This window comes from Vulpes lagopus, chromosome 2, assembly GCF_018345385.1.
Source record: "Vulpes lagopus strain Blue_001 chromosome 2, ASM1834538v1, whole genome shotgun sequence".
Taxonomy (NCBI): Eukaryota; Metazoa; Chordata; class Mammalia; order Carnivora; family Canidae; genus Vulpes; species Vulpes lagopus.
In genome coordinates, this window is record NC_054825.1 from 61,025,499 (window position 1) to 61,051,673 (window position 26,175).

The 26,175-nt window shown below is 34.5% G+C and overlaps 2 protein-coding genes across 6 annotated transcripts in view; one reads left to right on the forward strand and one right to left on the reverse strand.

Annotated features, from left to right (window-relative positions):
* CCPG1 (cell cycle progression 1) overlaps positions 1–24,880 on the forward strand; it is a 38,780-nt gene extending 13,900 nt beyond the window's left edge. Inside the window, exons 2-11 of one of the 4 annotated variants that reach the window (XM_041738877.1) lie at positions 3,178–3,246; positions 5,598–5,718; positions 7,527–7,603; positions 8,472–8,673; positions 10,626–10,721; positions 12,534–12,785; positions 14,190–14,201; positions 17,329–17,450; positions 20,437–21,842; positions 24,125–24,880. In XM_041738877.1, coding sequence (XP_041594811.1) covers positions 3,187–3,246; positions 5,598–5,718; positions 7,527–7,603; positions 8,472–8,673; positions 10,626–10,721; positions 12,534–12,785; positions 14,190–14,201; positions 17,329–17,450; positions 20,437–21,842; positions 24,125–24,314 — 2,538 coding nt within the window. In that variant the 5' untranslated portion in view covers positions 3,178–3,186 and the 3' untranslated portion in view covers positions 24,315–24,880. The remainder of the gene's footprint in view (positions 1–3,177; positions 3,247–5,597; positions 5,719–7,526; positions 7,604–8,471; positions 8,674–10,625; positions 10,722–12,533; positions 12,786–14,189; positions 14,202–17,328; positions 17,451–20,436; positions 21,843–24,124) is intronic. The other 3 variants (XM_041738887.1, XM_041738897.1, XM_041738907.1) reach the window with 3 other exon arrangements.
* PIGB (phosphatidylinositol glycan anchor biosynthesis class B) overlaps positions 24,872–26,175 on the reverse strand; it is a 37,624-nt gene continuing 36,320 nt past the window's right edge. For both annotated transcript variants that reach the window (XM_041738918.1, XM_041738924.1), the window contains exons 11-12: positions 25,780–25,960; positions 24,872–25,241 (exon numbers count right to left, since the gene is read on the reverse strand). In XM_041738918.1, the coding sequence (XP_041594852.1) occupies positions 25,104–25,241; positions 25,780–25,960 (319 nt within the window). In that variant the 3' untranslated portion in view covers positions 24,872–25,103. The remainder of the gene's footprint in view (positions 25,242–25,779; positions 25,961–26,175) is intronic.

Here is a 26,175-nt window from a genome sequence, read left to right on the forward strand (position 1 = left end):
TAAACAAGCAATTACAGCACAGCGTTCTCTTTCAGGTAGTAGATTAGGGAAAATACTAGTCTTTGGGGATGGTGTCAGGGAATTGTTCACAAAGGAAGTAATGCATTAGCTGAGATACCAAAGGTGGGTACAGGAGTTTGGGTTGAGGTAATGGGATAGGGAACTGATTAGAATATTTGCAAAGCCCTGGAGTTAAGGGAAAGCCAAACCTTTTAAGGGAATCAAAATCAGGAGGGGAAAGGGAGTGGATGGAGAGAGGATAAGGTACTAGAGATAAAGCATTAGCTATACAATGCCTTTAGGCATTATCCTAAAGACCATATGAAAATCTTAACATTAAAAAAAAAAAAGAAGAAAGAAAATTTTAACATTTTAAAGAGGTAATATAATAAAATTATCATTTTAGGAAGATCACTGTCAAGTGGGGAAGTTCAGATACAATGGCAGCTTTTAGAGTCAGTGTATCTAGGGTGGGGCTCAGAAATTTACCTTTTTAAAGTTTTTATTGCAGTGCACCCAACTTTTTGAGAACTGCTGACTTAAAAGGATTCTTTAGTAGGGTTGTGAATTTTACTTATCCAAACTGTTTCTGGTGTTGTGGCCAATAGGGATTCTTTTTCTCCTTTGGCCTAGATGTCAAACTTGTTCTTCAAGATGAATAAACAAAGAATTAAACTGGGCCCTGATTTAAGTGAGCTCTTTGATTTGAAAAACTCAGTTATGCAAAAGTCATCCCAATTCATCAGTGTATATAACTTTATTTTGAATTGTTGGCATTGTTAATTTCATCAACTGAGCTGTTAGATTACTTTGTTGGAAAACAAAAGCTAGGAACTTATCTGTTTAAAAGAACTGTTTAATGGAAATTATTTAGAGAAGGGTAGGAGATAAACACATTAAATATCTCTGATTGGGTTTGGTAACCCACAAATTTTGGAAGATTATTAACAAAATAAAGCTGGTAAATCTCAGGGATGAGATGGAGCATGAGAATGTGGGCTTTAGAGGAAGTTAATTACCATCTTCCACATGGTGAAGAATGCTTTTTAGGCTTCAGCCAGCTTTCCTTCTTGTTCCATATAGAATGGTTTTTCTGGTTAAACCAGAAACCTGGGAGTTCTCCTACCAATACTCTTTTCCTCTTCTATGTTTAGTTATTCAGTCCTTTAAAAAAAAAAAAAAAACTTTCATGTTTTCTAAAATCATTCCCAACCTCTTCCCTTCTTTGTTTTCTCCCCCTCGTCAGTCTTGGTTAAATGTAGGCGCTCATCTTCTCCAGGGATTATTGCACTGATGGGTTGTATCCTGCAGGTTGAGGGCTCTTGAATTGCTTCCTCATCTTAATATATGCACTTTTAAAGATTCATATCTGATATTCTTTTAATATTCCACTCATGCTGGATTAATGCCTTCCTTAGAATGTTCATACTTGATTTTTTTCTGCCTTTGTTTTTGCTCTGTGATGCTTTTTCTGTTCTTTTGGGAAACCCTTCGTGGTTTTTTTTTTTTTTTTAACGAGGAAACAGAACTTTATTTTTTTGTAATAACTCTTAATGCGAGAGAGCATGTCTAAAAAACATTGCAACCTTATTTATAAAGCCTTCTTTGACCATTCTCTTTCCTCTTGCTAAGTTAATTACCGTCTTTGTGTAGTCTCATACATCAACCAATAATTTTCAGATTATTATTAAAAAAATGAAGTACAAATCGTAACATATCAAAAGTTTTTTTAAACTCATGAAAACTGGTTCATGAGGCATTGGGAGTTATATATTCAGTTTAATAAGGAATACTGAAATAAAATTGCTAAGATATACAATTGGTTAATACTCTGTAGGGTACATGACTATAAACTTTGGGGTAATCTTCTCTACTGGAAAGAAAACATTTATTGCACTGTAGTAGTTTACCTTTAGATTTATAGTCATAAACTGCCTGGGCCCTTATCAGTTGTAAGTAGGAAATCAGGTAATTTGGTGATCTCAGGTAACTTATTAGAAAATGCTCTAACATGACTGTAAAAGTGATACAGTCATCTTTATATCTTATTTTAGATTTTGAATAATTTTTCTGAAAACATGCTAATTTTTATATCATTAGTGACAGCGCCTTCTCATTTTGTTACTATTTTTTGGAGGTAAGGGTAGGGACAGAAAGAGAGAGAGAGGGAGGGCGGGAGGGAGAGAGAGAATCTTAAGCAGGCTCCATGCTCAGTGCAGAGATGATCTACGCTGAAATCCAAGAGTCTGATGTTTAACAGATTGAGCCACCCAGGCATCCCAACACCTTCTCCTTTTAAAATAATAAAATTTTTAGACCACTCTTTTTTGCCTTGTTCTTGAACACTGGTTCCATATTAAATTGTCTGAAATAGAATTCTGTTAGAACACCAACCATCTAGATGGATTTTGTGTGTTTTCCGTGTATGTACAATAATAAAAGCATTTATAGGACTTGAATATATACAGCAAAGCCAGTAAGATTACCATTTAGTTAGCTTGGTTTTGAAGTTTAATAGGAGTTTCAGATAGAAAGGGGAGAATAAACCAGTTAGAGTGACCAGTATATATATATATATATATATATATATATATATATATATATATATATATGCTGGTTTAGGACTTAAGTTTACGTTATTGTCAGTGACCACAAGTTTCTAACCAATCTTTGGTCTTTTTCCTACCATTTTAATTTAGCTGAAGTATTGCTGACACCATTATTTTCATAAAAACTGTTTGATCGTGTCGTCCCTGCTTGAAAAATCTCCATTGCTTCATGTAGCCAACACTTTAGACTTCATTTTGCTTGGCCTGGGAGCTCTTCCCCTGTTTGATCTTTTAACGAAACCTTGATTTACCCACACAGTCAAAGTGGCTTCTTTCCCTTCAGTTCTGCTTGGCCAAATCTTACATTTTCTTTCAGACCACAGCTTTTTTATTCCTACAGTATGACTGTCTACTATTCTAGTTCAGGAGGATCTCTTTGTCTTAAAAGTTTGGTTGTATTTCATGCAAGTATGCAGTTATATGTCCTGTGTGATAAATCTGTGGGTGGGTTGTTTCAGTTTCACCTAGAAGGCAGGCACTAAGCCACTTTTCGCATTTGGGCACATATAGTGCTTCCTATAGAATTTTTTAAATGTATCCCACGTGACAATATGTTTTTTATTTGTAGACCTGAAAAATGTCTGAAAATTCCAGTGACAGTGATTCATCTTGTGGCTGGACTGTCATCAATCATGAGGTATGCTATTTAACATTTTTATAAGGCCATTTGTAATATTATAGTGTATCAGCTGTTTTCTTTTTTTGAAGGCCAGTACTTTTCTACATTGAAACCTGAGGTTCCATTGTCTATAGTTTGGACATATTCCCACCCACATTAATCTTCACTTCTGAAAACTCTTCATGAGCTAATGTCTTCTGCATTATTGTACATTGCTTTCCTTGGCTTTGAGACATTAGGCAAATATTAATTGAGGGTTTATTATTATTTAGGCCCTGTACTTTACCTACATTCTCATAGAATTTTGAACAACTTCTGTGGTATAGTGTTTTCATTCTCATTTCTTAGATGAGAAAACTAGAGCTTAGAGAGGTTAAGTAATTTGGCGAAGGTTATGTAACTAGAAAATGTCAGAGCCTGCATTTAAACAGATCAGAAAGGAGCATGGGGATTATGTTACTAACAGAACTTGATAGAAAAAGGACTACGGTTAGAACACTTTAAAAAAAAAAAAAGAGTTTTATTATAGAAGTATAATATTACATAGCTGGCATATAATAAGCATTAATTTATTTTCCACACTGGAAACATATGTGTTTATTGTAGAAAAGTCATAAAAATTCTGATGAGTAGTGGCACCTGGATGGCTCAATTGGTTAAGTGTCTGCCTTCAGCTCAGGTCATGATCTCAGGGTCCTGAGATCGAACCCCATGTCTGACTCCCTGCTCACTGGGGAGCCTGCTTGCCTACTGCTCCCCCTGCTTGTGCTCTCTCTCTGTCAAATAAATATAAAGTCTTTTAAAAAATTCTAATGAGTAGAAGCACTAAGTTAAAAATCATCTATATCTAAAGTTTTAATGGATTTATCTATAGATTTTCTATTTGTTTTTTGGATCTCTTAAGCCTTGACTTGTTTTCTTTGATTAATAAACATTTAAATGGTATTTTTATAATTACTTTGATAATTTAAGGTTTAGACAGTTGGTTACTCATATCTTCTTAAAATCAACATTAACCAAAGGAGATGTTTTATTCTGCAGTAAAGTTTGAAAATTTGATAGCAGCTGTGTCAATTGAGATTTCTGTTTTCTTTTTTTAATAAGTGACTTTTCTATTTTTAATCTGTTTTCTACAAAGCATAGATCATCTCCCATAGGAATAACTTCTCCTTCAGGATAATTAATAGTATAGGAGCAAGGAAGCTGTGAGAGTCTTATTTGTGAGTCTGTAGTATGAAGCAAGATAGTAAACCTCTGGCACTCAGCCAAGTGTGTCATTGGAGTATTCTGTATTAGAGACATCCTGTCTTACAGTAGATCATATTTGTATTTTTATCCTTCTTCCCTTTGTATCTAGTTTTCAGGTTCTGCTGCTAATGTCTCTTATGCAGGTTTCCTTTTCCTTTCCCTTTGCCATCATTCCCTTTGCCATCATTCCCTTTGCCACCATTCCTAGGCCAGAACTGGTCTCCCCTGCAATCCCCAATTCAGCCCTAACCTTGCCTGTTTCTATCATTTTCCTGCCACCTTAAGCAAGTGTCTTAACACTCAGAGTTCCCATTCATGAATTCTTTTTACTGTTTTGAGTTATATATGTCAGGAGAACTTAGACCTTTCGATTTCATGGATCAGTAAACTCAGGAAAAATTGGGAGAGAGGCATTGGGGATAGGCAGAAGGAGCTGAGTGGCCAATTTTATTTTGCTAATTAATAAAGGATAAAAAAAACTAAGATCCACTGTTTTATTATAGAGAAGACAGTCTAACATCACAGTAGGGAGGACAACTTTGGAAAAATAAATAATACTCTAAAGTTTTATAGGGAAAGTTTACTCCATTCATTCTATAGATTCATTTTAATCCTTGCCCTTAGGCTTTTTAGTTTTCTACATTGTCACAGTAAATAGTTATTTGCATATGGAAATTTCTCTGAATAGGCTATAAACTTGTATTTTGGATTTATATTTTTTATACCTCATAACACATAGTGAAGTGCCTTGCATAGTACTTTCATAAATGTTGAGTAGAAGTAAATTAATAGAAATAGCTAAAGTTTAGTTTAAAAACATCCTCTGGGATCAAATTTATTGCTTGGGCTTATTATCGAGCAGAGCATTTGACTTTTGGTTGACTTCTGTTAGAATTTAAATTTATATATATATATAAAAAGAATCTTAGCCTGTGATTCCATCCTGCCATTTTCCTGCCATAGGTCTTTATGGACTAAATTGAATAAAAGGTAGTTAGATTAGATACCACTCCCTTTGGAGTATGGCATCTAGGACTTTTAACACTGGAAATATCTACCTGTAGTCGTGTCCAACTTTGAGCAGCTGATAGACATATAACTGATTATAACTTTTCCCATAGGGGTCTGATATAGAGATGGTGAATTCTGAACATGGTACAGCCAGTGACAGCTGTGAGCTCGCTCCAGAATGTACATCTTTAGAGCAAGAGGAACTACAAGTATTGCAGTCAGAGCCGGGAGGTAAGATATTAAAAAAGGTATTTTTTTTTCTTAAATATGACGTGTAAACAACAGGATGAATCTTTAACCTTTCTTCTAGGTGGGCAGCATTTCTAGCTAACTCAAGTGATCAGGTCACTGAATGACTAGAATGTTAGTGTGGATTAGGTAGGTAGTGGTACCTAATGCCCAGAGGTTTGTTTATTTGCAGCTGTAGTATATATTTGGGCCTCTGTATAACTCTCTGATACTACAAGTGTAACCAGTAGCTAAATACTACTAATCGTTGATTAAGGCTAGTGATGTACAAAATAATTAATCATAAGGGATTTACTAAACTCGGATTCTCTAGTTATCATCATGCTTCAAATTACTGTTGGTTAGAGGTGGTAAAAGGTATTTAAATGCTGTACTCTTTATTTTTAAATTACTTCTTAAACTTTTTTAAAAACTGCATTAAAATGTAAACAGAACATTTACTCAGGAGATTAAAGTGAGTATGTCATGCCAGAAGTATGATAGATTATACTTCTTAATCTTGTCTTCAGCCTATATTGATTATTCATGTTGGAACACTGATTCTCATCATTGATAGGTCAGAGAGCTCTTTGAGAATCTGAAAGCTGTGGATTACTACTCCCAAGTAATGCATATACTCACATATGTAAAAGTACTTTGAAACTTCCTTGAGAGTCTTTGGATCCAAGTCCATCTTTGTTGAAGAGTCTTAATTTCAGATTAATATTTTGTTAGGGGGTATGGAACACATACAAATGGGATAGTTTTTCTTTTTTTCTCCTGTTTTTTAATTTTTGAAAGGGCTAATTTATATGAGAAATACATGTTCATGACAGAAAAAAATGATGAGCAAAAAAAATTTTAGGTCACCTTTAATTCTTTTTATCTGGTTGTAAGTACTGTTAACATTTGGTTATGTTCTTTGCTATGCATAAAATGTATATGTTTATCATTTTGTAATATTTTTAACTTGTATTAAACTTTTATAGCTTTTTTCATTAAAAATATAATTTTATGAACTCCAGCTTTTTTGTACACCTTTTTTTTTGAGGAGTTTCTTATAAAATATATCTGTTATAGTGACATTATCTTATTTTTCTGTGTTCTTTTGTATCTTTTTTATTGCAAAGAATTCATAATTTGAAGCTATAGTTTTGATTCTTGTGTTACCAGGCATTGACAATCATTAGAATAGTAATACTTTTAGGAATTTGAATGAATTCATGAATAAACCTCATGAACTCAGAAAATGTACCATCAGATGTCTAAACATTGGTTTTCCAAATTAACAGATTTTTTTTTTTAAGATTTTATTTATTTATTCATGAGAGACACAGAAAGAGAGGCAGAGACACAGGCAGAGGGAGGAGAAGCAGGCTCCATTGCAAGGAGCCTGATGTGTGGGACTCAATCCTGGGAATCTGGGATCAGGCCCTGAGCTAAAGGCAGATGCTCAACTGCTGAGCCACCTAGGCATCCCTCCAAATTAACAGGTTTTTACAGATACCTTGGATTCATTACTTTGGTATTGTAAAGTAGAGATTATGTTTACTTAAAGATTTATATTGTTTTTTTTAGTAGATCTTAAGTGAATTCAGTATCTGAAATAATTCTGACAGTTTCAAATAATTTGAATAGAGAAATCTTTTTAAACGCAAAGGTAGAGTAACTTTTATCACTGTATGTGATATTTAATTAAATCCACTTTTAAAAATTAGGAATAGATTTTATGTACTCAAATTATAATCTTTGTGAACTACAAAAACTCAGTTAAGTGTAATTGATTGAATTGATCTTTGCTTTTTAATCAGAGAGTAGCCAAAATGGCACACCATTAATGGGAGAAGCTGCTTATCCAGCTTTGGAGGAAACGAAGTCAGCACTTGAGGTAAACTTGTGTTGTACTCTATGGATATATGACATACAATGTTTGTTAATTAATACTAAGGAATAATTAAAGCTTCCATTTCAGGTTGTGCATTCTATTGCTTTATGAATTATAAACAACTTCTATTAAAAATTTTGAGATCAGTCACCTTAGATCAGTCACCTTTATGATTAGAGTTAGCTTCTGTCTTAAACTCTTAGGTGAGATGTCTTTTAACTTACCAAAGTAATTGCAAAAGTAATTTCTGTTCATTTCCCTTCTAATATGCTTTTCTTTGGAAATAGATTGCATTCTTGAATTATATTGAGAGATTAAGTTATTAGGATTTACCTAAAAATGAAGGTTCGCTTTTAAATTTGAGAACAAACTAAATCTTGTTTTTTGATGTTTTACTTGACTTCTGGATAAAACTGGATGATTTGTATATGACATAGCTATTGAAGTTTGTGATATGTGTAACCAGAGAAATTTGTAATCACTCTTTTCTGGGCTTTCTGACTACAGAGTTATGCTCAGATAAACCCATGGAATTAGTGAGAAATGAATCCTCTCCCTTCTGTGGTCCTTGGCTTTAAAGGTGGGCCTATCAGCTTCTGCAGCCTATGATGATTAGCAACAGTTTGATCTAATTCTGAGAGAATTGCTAAGGGGTTTGATGGTGTTTTCAAACTAAAAGATGAACTTGGTATTGAGTAATCTTTGTCTTTTGGGCAGGACTCCTATCTTTTATTTTAAGCCCAAATTACCATACTACTTAAATCCTGGTATACACTTTGAACTACATAGAAAATATAAGGCTGTTAAATAACTTACTTTCTAAATTTATTAGACACTGACAGTAAATTTACTGTCTAAAATTATTCCTTAGAGAGAAGAAGAAAAGTCATCTGAAGACAATGTCTATTTTGGAACTGTCAGTGATGATTCTGATATTGTTACCCTTGAGCCACCTAAGTTAGAAGAAATTGGAAATCCAGAAACTCTAATTGTTGAAGAAGCACAGAGTCCAGAAGACTTAAACATGGGCTCTTCTTCCAGCAGCCAGTACACATTCTGTCAGCCAGAAACTGGTAAGAGCTGTGTAAAGAATACACTGCTAGAGATGTAAGGTCTCCTGGGACCACATTTTTCATAATGGACAAGTTTTTATTACAGTTGAAATTTTTTTGGTAAAATCTACTGTTATGTTTAGTGTTTTCTTAGGTCACAGGGCCTACAGCAGAATTGTTATAACAATAAATGCCATCTTTTATTAAGTAAAAGATGAAAAATAATATCTTCAAGGAGATTTGTTATTGTCTTAAACACTCCAAAATGAATTTGACATATTTTAGATATTTAAGGATGGAAGATTGAGCCATTATAACAAAAAGCAGAAGAAAGTCGATTTCTACTTAGAATGATATAAATTTTGTATTTTAGAAATTGTGAAAAAGCTTCTTATCGAAGTCTGTTAGATCCTTTCAGTTATTAATCATTTAGCAAACATTTATTGAATGCTACTTATGTGCTAAACAGTGTTCAAAGAGCTAGCAGAACAACATCATCCCAAAACCCCTGACCTTTGTATCTTTCATTTTAGATTGAGTCATGAAAGGGTGCCTATTTTAAGTCACGTTATTAATGCATTTAATGCCTACTATTCAGACAGTGATGTAGAGGTTAAAATGTGAGTTACTTAGCTTATTCCTTTCTGTGTTTCTTTGGCTTAGCTTGAGGGATATATATTACATCTTTCAAGGTGGACATAAATATTTAGACACAAAGTTACTGGGAAATAAAAGAAGCAGACCTATTATGATGAACTGACAGTTACTAACCAACATTTGTAACTCAAGGATGAATTGGGAGAAAGACAAGTTGGAACACTGTCAGTGACTCCTAAAATTTCCTAATTTGATGCAGAAATAAGGACGTGTTTATTTCAGGTCATTTTCTTAGAGTTTACCATTCTTTAATATTTATATTTGCCAGAACTAGGCAGTGGAATTGCTGTTATGCCATTTCAAGCTAATAAAATGTCAAATAGAGATTTTTAGCTATCCCATTTAATGACAGTTTGCTTATAAGCAAGAGTTTGAAAACACTTTTTTCAAATATTTAAATACTCCTCTGGCTTTCTTAGCAGCCAGCCTTCGCCAAAATGGTGTACATAGTGTACGTATTACGAAGACTAATGAATTGACTTCAGAATCTTTTTTGTTCAAATTTTATTTTATTCGTTTAGTTCCAGGGTCTGTGCTGTACTCAAGTAGTCTTCTTTCCCTCTTTCCTTTCTTTTTTGGGAAGACTATAGATGGTGGTTGAATATGAGAATATTCATGGGCCGGAAAAAGTCACATTGAAGCAGGAGGATTGCAGAAGGGTCTAGGCAGACATTTAAGAAATCGATCTTACAATGTTTTCAGGAACTTGGATACTTCAAAGCTCATTACTCTGATTTTTATCTCCTTGCAGCTCTTGGGAATTTTACAGTTTCAGTTAAAAGGCATATTTTATTAGGAATATTTTTATCCATTGCTATCTCTCCTGAAGGAATGAATTATTTCAATAAACAAAGTGCTATAAAGTTTCAAAAAATTATATTTTGGATTATGTTGAAAATATTATATATAAATCAGTTGCCAGGGGTCTTTGTTCTTTCACCTGTTTTTCTTGGTCTGTTAATCCCTACTACCTGTTGCCTGGTTATTTTGATTTTTCCTTTCTTCTCCATTTCTGTAGGATTTCAACTTCAGGTTTTTTCTTCTGAATTAGATTCTTATGGCAGTACACTTTTTGTTCATGTAAGAATACTATCCACTGCCCCCACAGGTCTTCCCCCCCAAGAAAGCAAAGTTGGGAGTTGTAGAAAAGTTTATATTGCACATACTTTTTTTTTTTTTAAGGCGTGATCAATTTTGATGGAGCACAAATAACAATGTTGAGTGATAATTAAAATAAGTATTTTCAATTCTCTCTTTCCTTTTTAGTCTTTATATTAAAGCTTTATACATCTTTTTTTCCTGTTTATTCACAAAAGAAAGGTGGTGGGAGAAGCTGTGGAAGATTCCTGAATGCATAAGGGGATGGGATGATCAGCTGAAACACCATGTTCCTAGCCAACTCGCTTTCCAAGGTGGTGTGACTAAATCTGATCAGCTTTTCTAGAGCTGAGTGTGCCTAGTCACATTTACTATTTACTTAGTGCTTTAAAGATAACTGTTGTCATCTGTGATACTCTAAACAGGTGTTCAAATTGATCTTGTAATAAAGCTGGCTAAGCTTATTGCATGCCTTTGCATTGCCTGCATCTTGGACTCTGGGCCAAGTTAAGCTTTGAAAGAAATGTAAAAATCAAAATATTTCAGCTATGACATGTATGGGTTAAAAAAGATGGAAGCATTGGATAAGGATATCAATTTATTAATATGGATGAGGCTGGCTTGTTTACTTAGAATCTATATGAAGGCAATATGCTATTGTAGAATTAAATTTATTTAAGGAATTTCAACAAATGATTTGTTTTTACATTTACCCATTTTAATATTGTTGAAGTCTGACTTAAATATCCAGCCATGATCTTGAATGCCTTTGTATTATGTAATGCTTTGTTTAAGTCTTCCTTTCTTTCTTTTTGTCCAAGAAATGTAACCTCACAGCTGAGGCGACGGCATCTGGGAAAAACTAGTGATCAAGAATAACCAGATAAACATGATGGGCATAAGGGTCATGACCAAAAGATCTCTCAGTGGCATCTGTATCACTGAGTATTAGGAATATTCATTCATTCAGTAGTTCTTTTTGTCTTTGTGTTCATTGTTGTCGGTGTGAAAGTTAACTGAATCCTTTGTGACCCATCTTTAAAAATTACTGCCTAACCCAAGTCACTAGCTTTCCTGTGGCATGGATATCCTGTCTTCTAAAGAACTGCTTTACTTTTTTTGAAGCATGAATGTTTGTTGTTTTGGAGCTGTTTGTATCAAATTGAGGGTCACATTTTATCTCCTTACATTTGGTGTTTTTTTTTTCCCCCTCTTTTAACTGGCCTTTGGAAATTACATCTAACCTTCTGTGTCAATATGTAGTTTATTTATTGATGGAACATTGTTAATAAGCTCTACATTTGAAAAAACTGAAGGTGTTTTGTTCTTTTTGTTTTTTGTTTTTTGTTTTTAGTGGATATATTACCACGACTTTAGATTTCTTATGGATTTTTTTGTTGTTCTTTTTTACTATTTTCATAAAGGAGCAGCACCAGACTAGTCCTTAATATCGGAATAGCTGTTGTGTCACTTCCTCATGCTGACATATTTACTAGAGGGTAAAATTAATAACCTTCTAGTAAGAGTGGCAGTCGAAGGGAAGGGCTCATCTGACTTCTGGAAACCTGTGTTAAACTGTATAGTTTTTGAACATTGATTGTGGACTCAAAGGATGGAAATGAAACTAGGGTCCAGATATACCCAATAGAGAACTTTTGGTAGTTCTTGTACTTTGTAAGTCACAGGAACTGTGCATATACTTCCCTGTGTTCCTTAAGTAGTTGAACTTAAATTCCCTCTATTTGAAATTGAATGAAGAAGAGAATTTTTTTCTTTCTAGAAACTGTATCTGTTTATGGTTCTAATAGCAAAGAAGTTTACTAGTTTATGAGAATGATGTTCTAACAGTGTTAACTATAAGAGAGGTTTTAAAAATAAAACAGATAGATCCTCAAAGGCACAGAATATGATTAATAGATTCTTATGTATCACAATTGAAATCTTTTGTTTTGGCTTTATGTGGATAAACCTGAAAACTTTGAGTTTTCATTTGTGTTGTTTTTGTTTTTGTTTTTGGCTGTCTTATGTAAAAGGGCATGTAGGGATGGCATTGATTATACTAAATCATATTTACTGGAAAAGCTTTTCTAAAATTTTTAATATTTACATTTTTCTTTTTAAAATAGTATTTTCATCCCAGCCTAGTGACGATGAATCAAGTAGTGATGAAACCAGTCATCAGCCTAGTCCTGCTTTTAGACGACGCCGTGCTAGGAAGAAGACTGTTTCTAGTTCAGAATCTGAGGAAAGGCTACTCCCCGAACAAGAAAGTGAACCCTCTAAGGAGTTGTGTAAACGCCAGTTCAGCAGTGGTCTCAATAAGTGTGTTATACTTGCTTTGGTGATTGCAATCAGCATGGGATTTGGACATTTCTATGGTAAGTATTTGAAAATTTGATACACGTAATTTGATGGTATAGTGTATGGGCATTTGCTAAGAGTGAGGAATTCTGGGATCTGTTTTCTGTGTCACCACTAATTTTATGACCTTGGAAGGCTTATAGTCTATTTAAACCTCAGGTTTTTCATTTGAAAAACAGGAATAGTGCTACCTAGCTCACAAAGCTATTTTTGCTTACATTAGGTGGCATTTATTTTAAAAATGTAGGAATTTTTAGCACGCATGTTTATTTTTAATTTTTGTCTTTTTTTAAAAATATTTTATTTATTTATTTGAGAGAGCACAGAGCAACAGAGCACAAGCAGCAGGGAGGGGCACAGGGAGAGGGAGAAGCAGGCTCCCCACCAAGGGGCTCGATCCCAGGACTCCAGGATCATGACCTGAACTGAAGGCAGACACCTAGCCAACTGAGCCACCCAGGCACCCCTAAGCTTTGCTTATTATCCTTATTAGTATTTATGTATATTAAGTATCTTTAACGCAAAGCTTTTAAAAGTGGATGAAAAGAGGAAGGAATTCCATGTAATTTTTCATTTGGGAGCCTAACTAACCATTGAGTCTTTTTTTTTTTTTAATGTTCTATTTATTTATTTGAGAAAGAACACAAGACAGAGCAGAGAGAACAAGTTGGGAGAGGGAGAGAAGAGCAGAGGAAGAGGGAGAAGCAGATACTCCATTGAGCAGGGAGCCTGATGTGGGGGCTCAGTCCCAGAACCCCAGGATCATGACCTGAGCTGAAAGCAGACACTTAACTGACTGAGCCATCCAAGTGCCCCCCATTCTTATTTAATGTGTCTGTAAAAAGATGAGACTGTTTGAGAACTGAACAAACAGTTCACACTCGTTAACATACTCTATATCAGAATTTTGAAAAAAAAAAAAAAAAACACTTTAAACAAATGTTTTAGATCTTGTCAACTTTACAAATTTCAATTTGCCTTACATGAAATGAAGTACTTCTAGATTTTTTTGCTGATGTGATCTACAATTTAACTTTTGGAATATTCCTGTTTTGCTAATTCCTTTCAACAGTGTGTTCCTTATGCAAAAATTGAATAGTTAAAGGTACCTTATATTAATTTGTGGAAAAGATACATTATTCAACATAGTGTAATATTAGAATAAACTTGAGACAACACTTGTTTAAAGTTAGACTCCGTAAAATGTGTTTCTTCTGGTTTAACTTTATATTGATAAAAATAAGTGGTTAGACTCCTGGTGGATGCCTGCTTGAATTTAATACTGAAATACTGTAATTTGTATCCTTCCTTGAAGCTTATTGTAATGAGATTTGACTTGAAGTACTACGCTTAATTGTGTTTATTATCTAGCTGGAACAAATGTATGAATGTATTTTTGAGCATGGTTTTTTTCCCCACAGGTAAACATGGAGGTAACAGAGGAGAAGGTCTTATCTTAATCTTTTCTTTCTTACTAAAATAGTTGGGCAATGATTTAATGTTCATGTAGATTGCATTAAAACCCCATCAATTGCATGACCTTTCAGTGCTTTATAGAAAGAACAGTTTAGAGAGGAGTGCTTTCAAAATTGAGATTGCTGCTCTGTTTAAGGTTTTGGTTACTTGTAAAACTTACTTAAATGATTATTTCTAATAAAAAATTTTCCCATACTTTTTAAAATTATCTTTTCAGAATATGAAAAGACTGGGTAATATGAAATAGTTTTTCATGGTGATGAGATCAGCTCAGTAAACATATAAAAACTTACCTGAATGATTGTTAGTTTTTCAAGGTCAACATTTTTTTCTTAGTTCTGGCACTGATCTCAACATACCAAGAACTCCTTGAAGTTGATTTCAGAGCCAGTTTGAATTTCTCATGCACCATGAAGTTAGTCAGTGCATACTCCATAATCATTCTTTGCTTGCTAATTATTTAACACAGTATACTATTTAAGTGAATCCCTCAGAATGTTCACCATCCTTAGCTCTATAAATTTGGAGAATCCTGTCTGTCCTAGAAAGAAGGGAAAACTAGCAGGATCAAGGATAGTAAAACAGTGTTCTACAGGTATTTGGTACTGCCTCAGATTCTGAAAGGGCTTATAAAAGTTTAAAAAATCTTCATGTATGAAGCACCAGTCTTCCTTACTCTTTCTTTACGTTGTAGGCTGTCAGTATTCTAATCAGCAGAAGAGTTCAGTTGATTTGATTTTCTCATGGAGTTACTTTAAGTATTGAAAGGCTACCCAGCTCTTCAGACACTATGATAGAATATAACTAGGTGCTAAGTTATGTAGCACAGACAGGGATTATAGTCAAGAGCTATACTTACTGAGTTATGCTGGAGGTGGTAGGATTTGAGTGGGGTGTGGTCTTATGCTTGCTTATGCTAGGCAGAGGGAAAGTGGAACATTGCAGCAATGGAGAACCGATAACCTGAAAGTAAACTTTGCTGGTTTTCGGAGCAGTGAGAAGACTAGCTGGACTACAGCAGAGTAGATAAATTAGAAATAATGAAATAAAATGTTGGAACATGTAGGCTGGTGTCAGTGTTGTAAATTATAGAGGTCTGTAACTCAAGGTTATAGAGTGGCCCCGCAGTAATTTTTCAGAAAAAGTGCAGGAAGGCATATGGTATGGGAAAAATTAAGACAGTCAGGTAAGAGGGTTTGTAATCCTGATAGTTGGTCATCAGGACTTTGAAAATTATAGTGAATGGGGATGAAATAAGTGAAATAAGGGACACCAAAATAATAATGGAAAACAAAACTTTGAGGATACTTGTGATATTGGTAGTTTCAGAAGTGTGGTAGGTTCTTTATTTTTGGAATTGAGGGTGTTTCTAGGAAAGGTTTTCTAGATGATAAATAACGCAGTTTGATTTCTTTTTATCCAGCTTTATTCGGCAGGTGTTAAGGTGGGTTTTTTGTTTTGTTTTGTTTTGTTTTGTTTTGTTTTGTTTTGTTTTGTTTTGGTGAGAACTCTCCCAAATTTGTGCCCAACAGGAAGCTAGGTATATTGGCTGGAAGCTCTGATAAGATTGGATTCAGAAGAAAACTCTTACATAGCAAAACTGCGTCATAGCAAAAACTGTGTTTTAATAATTAAAATAGGCAAATCTGTAGACATGACAAGAAGACCAAAGATTGTACTTTGGGTGGTAACACTTTATAGTTAGGTGGCTGAAGATGGGGGAAAAAAAAAATCCCAGTAGTTACTAGATTAGGAAAGGCCACATTAAGATAATTGTCCAACATAAACTATATAATAGTACTGCAAATTCAGATCTCAACAACATAGGTTATTTTCCAGAGGGTGAAGGAATTCATCCTGTCAGCAGTTTGAAAAGAAAAACGATTTCTGTTATTCTGATAGTTACATTTAAAAAATGAATTTCAACATTTAAAAAATTCAAAAATTTTTTGAGTAATATTGAGACAAATTTGCCATGCTTATAAATTGGAAAATTGAAAGAGAGGAAGTGAACCTTAACAGAGGAATATCATAGCTGGTAACAGTTGTTTGTAATTTGGCAAAAGTTTTCTCCCTTAGTGTTTTTCAGGATCATTGAAGAAATTAAAAGGTTTTTTTGTTTTGTTTTGTTTTGTTTTGTTTTAGCAGTAGGGGAAGAAATAATAAATATCATTACAACATCATTTTCATTATACAAATCCTATGATATCTGTATATAATAGTATGCCACTTGATAGATGTTAAGGTCCAGGTTGCCAAATGCCTTATTTTTGATTCAGTGTTCTTTTTTCTCTCTCGTGCATGAGGCATGCAACAGCATGTGAACAGCATGTCTTGGCAAATTAACAATTTGGTTTCTAGGGTGAAAATACAGAGAATCCTAGTTGGTTTAAGACTGGTCACTGCAGGTATGGGGATGGTGGTCCTCTAATATAGACCTAACTAATGCAGAACTCTTAAATGATTTAGATGTGAGAATGGTTGGGTAATCGCAGCCAGTTATTTTCCTTGTTGTACTTTTTGGGCTATTACATCATTTATTAGGCAAAATATAGTGAGAAAAAATAGACTTTTATTTTTCCTTACTGACTTCATCCTGTGAATAGATTCCATGGTTTGTTTCTTTCCCTGTTTTAGGCAACACTTTATGTACCTCAGCAAACTCTCAAAAACAACAAACTTGAGTGCCGTTGATATAGTAAGATTAAAAACATTATATAAGCTTTTTTTTTTTTTTTTTTTTAAGGGTAATGTAGCCTGGCTTGTTTTAGTCAAAAGGAATAGTGAACTGCTTAAATGTCCTTTGGTGTATGCTAAAAAAAATATTAACCTGCTTGGACTTATTTGTATTAACATTCATCCACCACCATTTGATGATGGCCATCATGAGATTTTACTTATTCTTTATGTAACCAGAGTTATAGAACTGTGAAATGCTGGCCTTGAAGAAAATAATCCTATCCAGATTAATTAGTAAATATATACAGATTAAATGTTTTATGTTTCAAAATATTGGTCATCATAATGTTTGTGGTATGTGTGTGTGTGTGTGTGTGTATCCCTAATAAAAATGTCATTTTTCAGGCACAATTCAGATTCAGAAGCGTCAGCAGTTAGTCAGAAAGATACATGAAGATGAATTGAATGATATGAAGGATTATCTTTCCCAATGTCAACAGGAACAAGAATCTTTTATAGATTATAAGGTATGTACTATTAACAAAGTTTATAAAAAAGCATTGTTAGCTAATAATTATTGCACTATTCAGATGTAAGTACAAAGCAGATTAGTGAGTCAATAATAATATTGTAATAATTGTTGATTATCCTAGTCACTGCTATGATTAGCTCACATACAGAATTTCTCTTATTGCCCGCCGTAGCCCTATGAATTAATCAGGTATTAGCTTCATTTCATAGATGGGAAAGAGATTCAAGAAAGTTAATTTTTCCAAGGCTACCAATCGATGGAGCTGAATTCATTGGACTTCAAAGATGTTATTTCTAAATTACTATAATTAACATCATTAATAATATATATATAAAGAATTGTTATTAACATTTTCACAGAACTAGCCAAACATTTTCAGTCATGAGAAGAAGGAGAGTTTGTAGCTTCTCTCAAAGATCTTTTCTTGATCAAGGGAAATAATCAGCCAGTCTTTTTCTTTGGTTTCTTGTTAGGTCTGATGGAAGAGAGCGTGTTATACTTGCCTACTGAAACTCACCTAACACAGCAGGACTGTGCTGTCCATTAATACCTTTGTGGGTTTATGAGGACCAGCGTAATAGCTGGTCTCCTATCTGGTTCTTCATAAGAAGGGTGTGGTGCTTGTAGATAAAACTCAGGGTAGAAAAGTAAACTCTTCCTTTTTTATTCCATTCCTCTAGATTTCCTTCACAATTTATGTATCCCTTATAGTGTTAGGATTATCTTAATTTAGAAGACAGAATCTCACTTGACATCTAGATTTTTGTCTTTTAAGCAGGGACTACTGAAGTTGTTTGTAAATAGTGTAGTTTTTCCTATCTTGATCAAAGGATGTTATAAAAAGAACAGGCATATTCTTCTTTACCACCAAGGTTTCTGGTTCCATTGGATGTTGTTGGCTTTTAGGAGACTGACCCTGCATGGATCTTTACTGGGTCTTAGGGATCCTTGGGTGGCAGTGGTTTAGCGCCTGCTTGTGGCCCAGGGTGTGATCCTGGAGATCCAGGATCGAGTCCCACGTCGGGCTCCCGGCATGGAGCCTGCTTCTCCCTCTGCCTGTGTCTCTGCCTCTCTGTGTGTGTGTGTCTCTCATGAATAAATAAATAAAATCTTAAAAAAAAAAAATCTTTATTGAGTCAGTTCTTGCAGGCATTTTACCTCCAGCTATTAAGTGTGGTTTGGATTTTAGAGATCTTGGTGGGAGACCTGCGCAGGATTTACTTATCAGGCACTTAATTCAAGATTATGGAGTTTACTGAATGCAGAATATACCTATCAGTCACTGTGGCCCCTTGTGCTTTTGCATTTAAAGGTAATGAATGTTACATTAGTCCGTACTACCCCATGGTCCACTTCTATGGGTACATGAAACTTGTTTTCTCTCACATGCAGCACAGATGAAATGATTATAATGACATTTTAAAAACAATTTCTTTAGAGAGAGAAATAACATGAGCAGGGGGGAGGGGCACAGGGCAAGGAAGAGAGAGATTGCCAAACAGGCTCCACACTCAGCCCTGACTCAAGGCTCAATCTCAGGATCCTGAGATCATGAGCCTAAATCAAGAGTTGGATGCTTAACTGACTGAGTCACCCACGTGCCTCTAAATATAATGAATTTTAAAATTTTAATTTGTTTTTTGGTGATTAATGAACCAGATAGTGAACCATCTATTTCAGATAGTTATTTTTCTTTTTTTCTTATTTATGTATTCATTTGTTTATTTACTTATTTATTTTTATAAATTTTTTATTGGTGTTCAATTTGCCAACATATAGAATAACACCCAGTGCTCATCCCGTTAAGTGCCCACCTCAGTGCCTGTCACCCCCACCCCCTGCCCACCTCCCCTTCCACCACCCCTAGTTTGTTTCCCAGAGTTAGGAGTCTTTCATGTTCTGTCTCCCTTTCTGATAGTTATTTTTCAAGTGGAAATACTGTCATTGTCCTAAAGGACATTTGTTTGTTTGTTGTAAGTATCATTTGCTGATTTATACATAAGATATTTTAACTGGGTAATGCTGTAACCATTAACCTGTTTAAGTATGTTTAGTTTCTTGCTGTTTTAGTGAAAGTTGGTTACAGATATGTATGTTGAAAGAGATCATTTAGGGCTACTTTGAAATTGCAGCAAAATTCTGTAAATCTAATTGAACATGGTTTCCTCTCTATCAAGAGTGCTGACTCGGCTTACATTGCTAATCTGGTGATAGTCTTTTCAGGAGATTATTTAAAATCAGAGAAATTAGTTATAAATGTTACCAAGATTCATTGCTCTTTAAAGTGCTGGTAGAACTTGGAGGACTTACCTGAACTTATTTAAGGATGTTAATTTGCACAAAGTGAAGATCTTTCAGATAGGAATAAGATTATTGAAATGTTTTCCTTTTAAAGAGTGTAGAGAATATAAATAGAATTATTTTGAATCCTCAGATCATCTCTAGCTATGATTTTCCTTTTTATAGAAAATCATCTCCTTCACCCAAGGGTCAGAGAAGCCTTTAGTCCTAAGTTCTCTTTAGGAGACTTATTAGTAGGAGAGATTGGAGTTCTGTAGTCAAAAGATAGAAAACCGATCTCCTTTATTCTTGACTTGTAAGTGGGCCTAGAAACCATTCAGGCTTTCATAGGATTATGGGAAATAATCAGTAATCACTAATAAATACTAATCAGAATTACCCCTGGCTCTATTTTAGAAATCTTACTGGGATGGAACAGGCTCTCATTTTTTCCAGTATTTAAATTCTTCTAGCATGCTGTTACTATTTTGATGTAGCTCTGTGCTATCCATTTTCCTGCATATAAACCTTGTGTTTTCTAATTTTTATGTATTGAAATACATATATATGTATATATAAATATACACTACAAATCTATATACTGTATAAAGGATACTCTATATAGGGTTATGTCTTAAAGATTTAAATTGGACTTTTAAATAAAGCATTTGACATTTTTCTTTTCTTTCAAAAAAAATTAGGCATTAAAGGAAAAACTTGCAAGATGCTGGGCCCTTACTGAAGAAGAGAAGATGTCCTTTGAAACTCAGAAAAAGAACCTTGCTACAGAAAATCAGTATTTAAGAATATCTCTGGAGAAGGAAGAAAAAGCCTTATCTTTATTACAGGAAGAGTTAAGGAAACTAAGAGAACAGATTAGGATATTGGAAGATAAAGGGACAGGGACTGAATTAATATCAGAAAATCAGAAACTTAAGCAGCACCTGGAAGAAGAAAAGCTGAAGACCCACAGCTTCCTGAATCAGAAGGAGACTCTTTTGTCAGAAGCGAAGATGCTAAGGAGGGAACTGGAGAGAGAACGACTAATAACCATGGCTTTAAAGGTGGAACTCCAGCAGTTAAGCTCTAGTGAATCTTATGGCAACCCAGACTCTCCCAGTGTAGCGACTGACAAAAAGGAAATGGAAATCTTACGGGAAAGACTCACGGACCTGGAGCAGAAGCTAAACTTCGAACAGCAGCGTTCTGATTTGTGGGAAAGACTGTATATTGAAGCAAAAGATCAAAATGCAAAACAAGAAATGGATGGAAAAAAGAAAGGGAGCAGAGGAAACCACAGGGCTAAAAATAAGTCAAAGGAAACATTTTTGGGTTCAGTTAAGGAAACATTTGATGCCATGAAGAATTCTACCAAGGAGTTTGTGAGGCATCATAAAGAAAAAATTAAACAAGCTAAAGAAGCTGTGAAAGAAAATCTGAAAAAATTTTCAGATTCAGTTAAATCCACTTTCAGGCATTTCAAAGATACCACCAAGAATATCTTTGATGAAAAGGGCAATAAAAGATTTGGTGCCACAAAAGAAGAAGCAACTAAAAAACCAACAGTCTTTAGTGAATATATACACCCACAGTATAAGGCACGTACACAAAACCAGAATAGAGGCCCTACTATGCAAAAAGAAGGAAGGAAAGAAAAGCCAATTCACTTTGAAGAATTTAGAAAAAATACAAATTCACAGAAATGCAGTGCTGAGCATGACTGTAGTGAAAATTATGATTCTTTCAGAAAGTCTTGTTCTGGTGTATTTGAATGTGCTCAACAAGAATCCATTAACCTTTTTAATATGAAAGTGTTGAATCCTGTAAAGATAGATGAATTTAGGCAGTTAATTGAAAGGTATTTATTAGAAAAACTGGATAGTTTTCATCATTGGAAAGAACTTGATCAGTTCATCAATAAGTTTTTCCTAAATGGTGTCTTTATACATGATCAGAAGCTCTTCACTGACTTTGTTAATGATGTTAAAGATTATCTTAAAGACATGAAGGAATATCAAGTAGATAATGATGGAGTGTTTGAGAAGTTGGATGGATTTATATATAGACACTTCTTTGGTCACACTCTTTCCCCTCCATATGGACCCAGGTCGGTTTACATAGCACCATGTTATTATAATAGTTTTTAACGTTTATAGATTGGGTGGCATTTTTATCATTTTAACATCTTGGAATGTTACTATCCATAAAGTGTTTTTTGTAAAAATAAAAGTGCTATTTGTAAAAGTCCTTTATTGCCAGAGAACTTAGAATAAATTAAGTCAAAAGATAAAATTTTAAGTTAATAGCTATGTCAAACTGATTATATAAATTTTCAGTTATAAGATCTGAAAATTTTACATAATCAGTTTGACTTGAGCAAATGGTTTAATTTCTGCCTTAAAAATACATTAAGATTATGCAATCCTATTTTAGCTTCTTTTGTTTCTTTTCATTCTAGTTTATGAAAAGATCATCACCTTTTTTTTTTTTTAAGATAATCACCTTAAGTGAAATTATTTTCCTTTAGTCTTTTACTCATTTTGGGAAGCTAGGGTGAACTATACAGATTTCACTCTGAAATCAGAAGAGCTCATATGTAACAATTTGGATTGGCCCATTTATTTGTCTATTCCATTTACCAATTAAATTATACCTAATACAGTTACTACACAATTATTGTTCATAAGGGTAGAGGCAAACTTAGGAAGCCACAAGTTAACAATGTGTGTGCTTTACATATATTTCTAAAAATGACTATCCATTGCTTATCAGCTTTATATTCTGTAAATGAAACTCACCTAATCTTCAAATGTTAGCTTTATTTTTATCTTTGAGTTAGTTATATCTTTTTGAATAAATGTAATGTGTCTATAAAATAATGAGACTGATTTTGGTGTCTTAAGTCGTTAAATATCTAGTGCTGAAATGAGCAAAACATTGTGAGGCTGCCCTTACAAAACATGAAAAGTTCTTGCCATCAAGGAGCTCACAAGCTTTTGGAGAGTTAGGTAAATATAAGAAATGAAAGAGATACGGAAGTACATTGCATATGGTGGCCTTAGCCCAGAGATGTTTGAGAAGGCTTCAGGAGTGAGGTGGTGTTTGAACTGAACTTCTTTAAACTGGATTTTGAAGGAGAAATGAAAATTTGCTAAGCAGATAGAGTAGGACATTACATTGAAGGAGAACTTCATTTGCATAGATTTGGAGATGTGAAGACGTGGCTCTTTTAGGAGGTAGGGTAGTGCTAGGGTATGAAAAGAAGATACAGAACTTTTGTGAAGATCTGAAGGACCTCGTTTTATTTTAAAGGATTTGCTTCATTGCATTCTGGATCACTGGCAACAACCTGGAGGAATGGTTTCAAAGAGTGAAGCTAGACGGTGGGCTTTGAAAAGAAATAGATGTGAGCTGATGAGTATCTGAACTAGCGTAACAGGAGTGGGAAGGAGACACATTTGAATAACATAAGTAAAATTGGTGGTATTTCTTGTGAAAGAGAAGTAGATAGTAACAATTCCAGATTTCTGGGTTGGGTCACTAGTTGTATAGTGGTATCACTAAGGTAAGGGATACCAGATGTTTTGGGTAAGAGGAATTGGAGATGAGAACTGTGCCTTGTACCTATTGTCAGCCAAGTAGAAAGAATTAGTTGGCCATTAGTTCTGTGACTCTTTCTCGCCCAGATTCTGTGTGTGTAGATAGTCTAGGCTGGGGTATTTATCAAACTCCTGGGGCACATTAACACCTACAGGGTTGTAGAGAAAGAAGGCTAAGAATACTGGAGTGTGGTGGCATGAAAATCCAAAGATCATCTCAAGTGAAATGAATATATATGTGTCAAGTGCTTTAAACATTAAACAAGAGACTGGATTTCTTAGTTGGGGAATTGGGTGGCCGTGAATGGCATTCTGGACTGTTCCAGTGAGGTAGTGACAGAAGTAGCCTAATCATATGGAGTTTCAGGAGAGCAGTAAACATAGACCTTGCTTATGAACCTTAGCTGTGGCTATAAGAGGAAAAGGAAAAAGAGACTTCCTTTAGTTTGTGAGAGATGTATATATTCCAGCTGAGGAATGAAGCCAGTGGGGAGGGGTTGCTTTTGAATGAGAGGAGAAATAATGGAAACACATCTCATTATTTTATTGTCACATTTCTATTTATCTGTTGAGTATTTCCCCTTTTTGCCACTACAGTATGCTTGTCTATTTTTTCTGTAGGATAAAAGTGGAATACTGAATCTTTTTGGTATTGGTTGTGTTAGGATTATACTTCAGACTAACATCCTTTTTCAGAGTGTTCAGATAATAGATTAATGGAGAAAAACATTAAAATTGTTTGTTTAAATTTAACTCTAACATAGATGAAAAATGTGTTTACTGCTTTCAGTCGACCAGATAAAAAGCAACGTATGGTAAATATTGAAAACTCCAGGCATCGAAAACAAGAGCAGAAGCACCCTCAGCCACAACCTTATAAAAGGGAAGGTAAATGGCATAAATATGGTCGCACTAATGGAAGACACATGGCAAATCTTGAAATAGAATTGGGGCAATTACCTTTTGACCCTAAATACTGATGATCATGATTAAGTTAAATTAGAAAACAGTAACAGAAACATGGATGCTTTCTACAATGTTTGGTGTTGAAACTAAAATGAAATTATCAAGATAATGTCTATCATTTCTAAATATCAGTTTGATGACTTTATTACTCAGAAGCATCAAGCAAAAGCTTACTAACTTGCATTTTCCTGTAGTTTAGCTTTGCTGAATTTTTTTGGCTCTGGAAATGTTCAACTGTAGTTTTAAGGAAGCCGGGCATGCAACAGATTTTGTGCATGAAATGAGTCTTCCTTTCAGTGTATGAGCTTAAACCAAGCTCAAATCATATGACAAAGTGTAATTAACACTGATAATTGTGTTAAGTTTGCAGTAGAGCTTGAAAAAAGTACATTGTGATGGAATTTCATCTTTAACATTTTATAATCTTACACTTGCTTCTTGTCTTTTTGTGGGTTCAAGAGCCCGTTGACTTGTGAAGAATTTGCTGCCTTCTTATGAGCTTGCTGACTTGTTCTCTTGTGATATTTCTTGCACATCTGAATATTGTGGAAGAAACAATAAAACTACACCATGAGGAAAACTAAAGGTCTTTATTTAAAATCTGGCATTTGTATTAATATATTTTATACTTTGTGATATTTTTCATACATTTCCTCAGTAATTTGGTAAAGCAGTTCAGTAGTTTTTTTTTCTAGATCCATGAATCTTACTCAGTGCTTACAGGCATATTTATGCAGCATCTGAATATTTGTTACCCAACAATGTCTATTTCTTCAGGAAAGATTTAAACACAATTCAGAATTTCATCTTCTGTTGAGTGTCCCTTTTAATTTCCGTTCGTAGACATATATGTGACTTCCAGTTCGACCTTCTGGCAAGTGAGTGTGGAAGAACACAGCAGTTCTCTCATAGTTGCTTGCAATTAGGAAAGCACTTATTTCCTATAAGTAAATAAATGTTTAAATAAAGGCTACATTTTGTTGAGTCTGGTTTCAAAAATTTTAGAATGACCTGATTGGTGCCTCTACCACTTGTTTAAATAAAACTGTATTTTCTTTTTAAAATTAATTTTAGAGAGTGAAAGGTAGCACAAGTGGGTAGGGAGGTACAGAGCAGGGGTGGGAAGAGAATCTCAAGCAGCTCCATGCTGAACACAGAGCCTGACTCAGGGCTCAATCTCATGACTCTGAGATCGCAATCTTGAGATCCCAACCTAAGCCAAAAACCAAGAATCAAACACTTTGACTGACTGTGCCACCCAGGTACCCCAAAACAATATAATTTATTAATAAAAGAATTTACTCCTGGTAAGTAACATATATTTTGACAGTTACAGAACTGAGATGGATTTTGACCACGGAAAAGAACCAATTACAAAATAATGGGAGTCGAAAGGGACCATAAAAAAGCTATGCTGTCTATTTACCTGAGAGCTAAACTAGAGGCGAAATAGTTTTCCCTTTTTTCATATTTCCTTACCTCCTCTAAAATGCTGAAGATGATCAAGTGAGTAGGCAATGCTGAATCATTGTGAAACTCTTTATATAGCCAGTTTAAGGGATTTAGGTAGAATATATCTGCTTCATCAAGGTACTGACTCTTTCCAGTCAGGTCTGGGGGACACTGGAGAAATCTCATGGGAAGTGGGTAGTGGACATGGCTGTAAAGAGAAAGTTACCATATAGTTAAGTTAAAAAGGTCAAAGTTTTCCAATTAGTCTCCAGATCTGTCATGTTCACATGATAAAATGTGAAGTCTGAATCTAAACCAGGTCCCATGAAGGTGAAGAAGCCAGCCTTTAATGTACTTTCCCCTGTGCAGCAGCAACATAACTTTTCACATCCAGATTAAAGCATGAAACTTCATTTCAAGGTG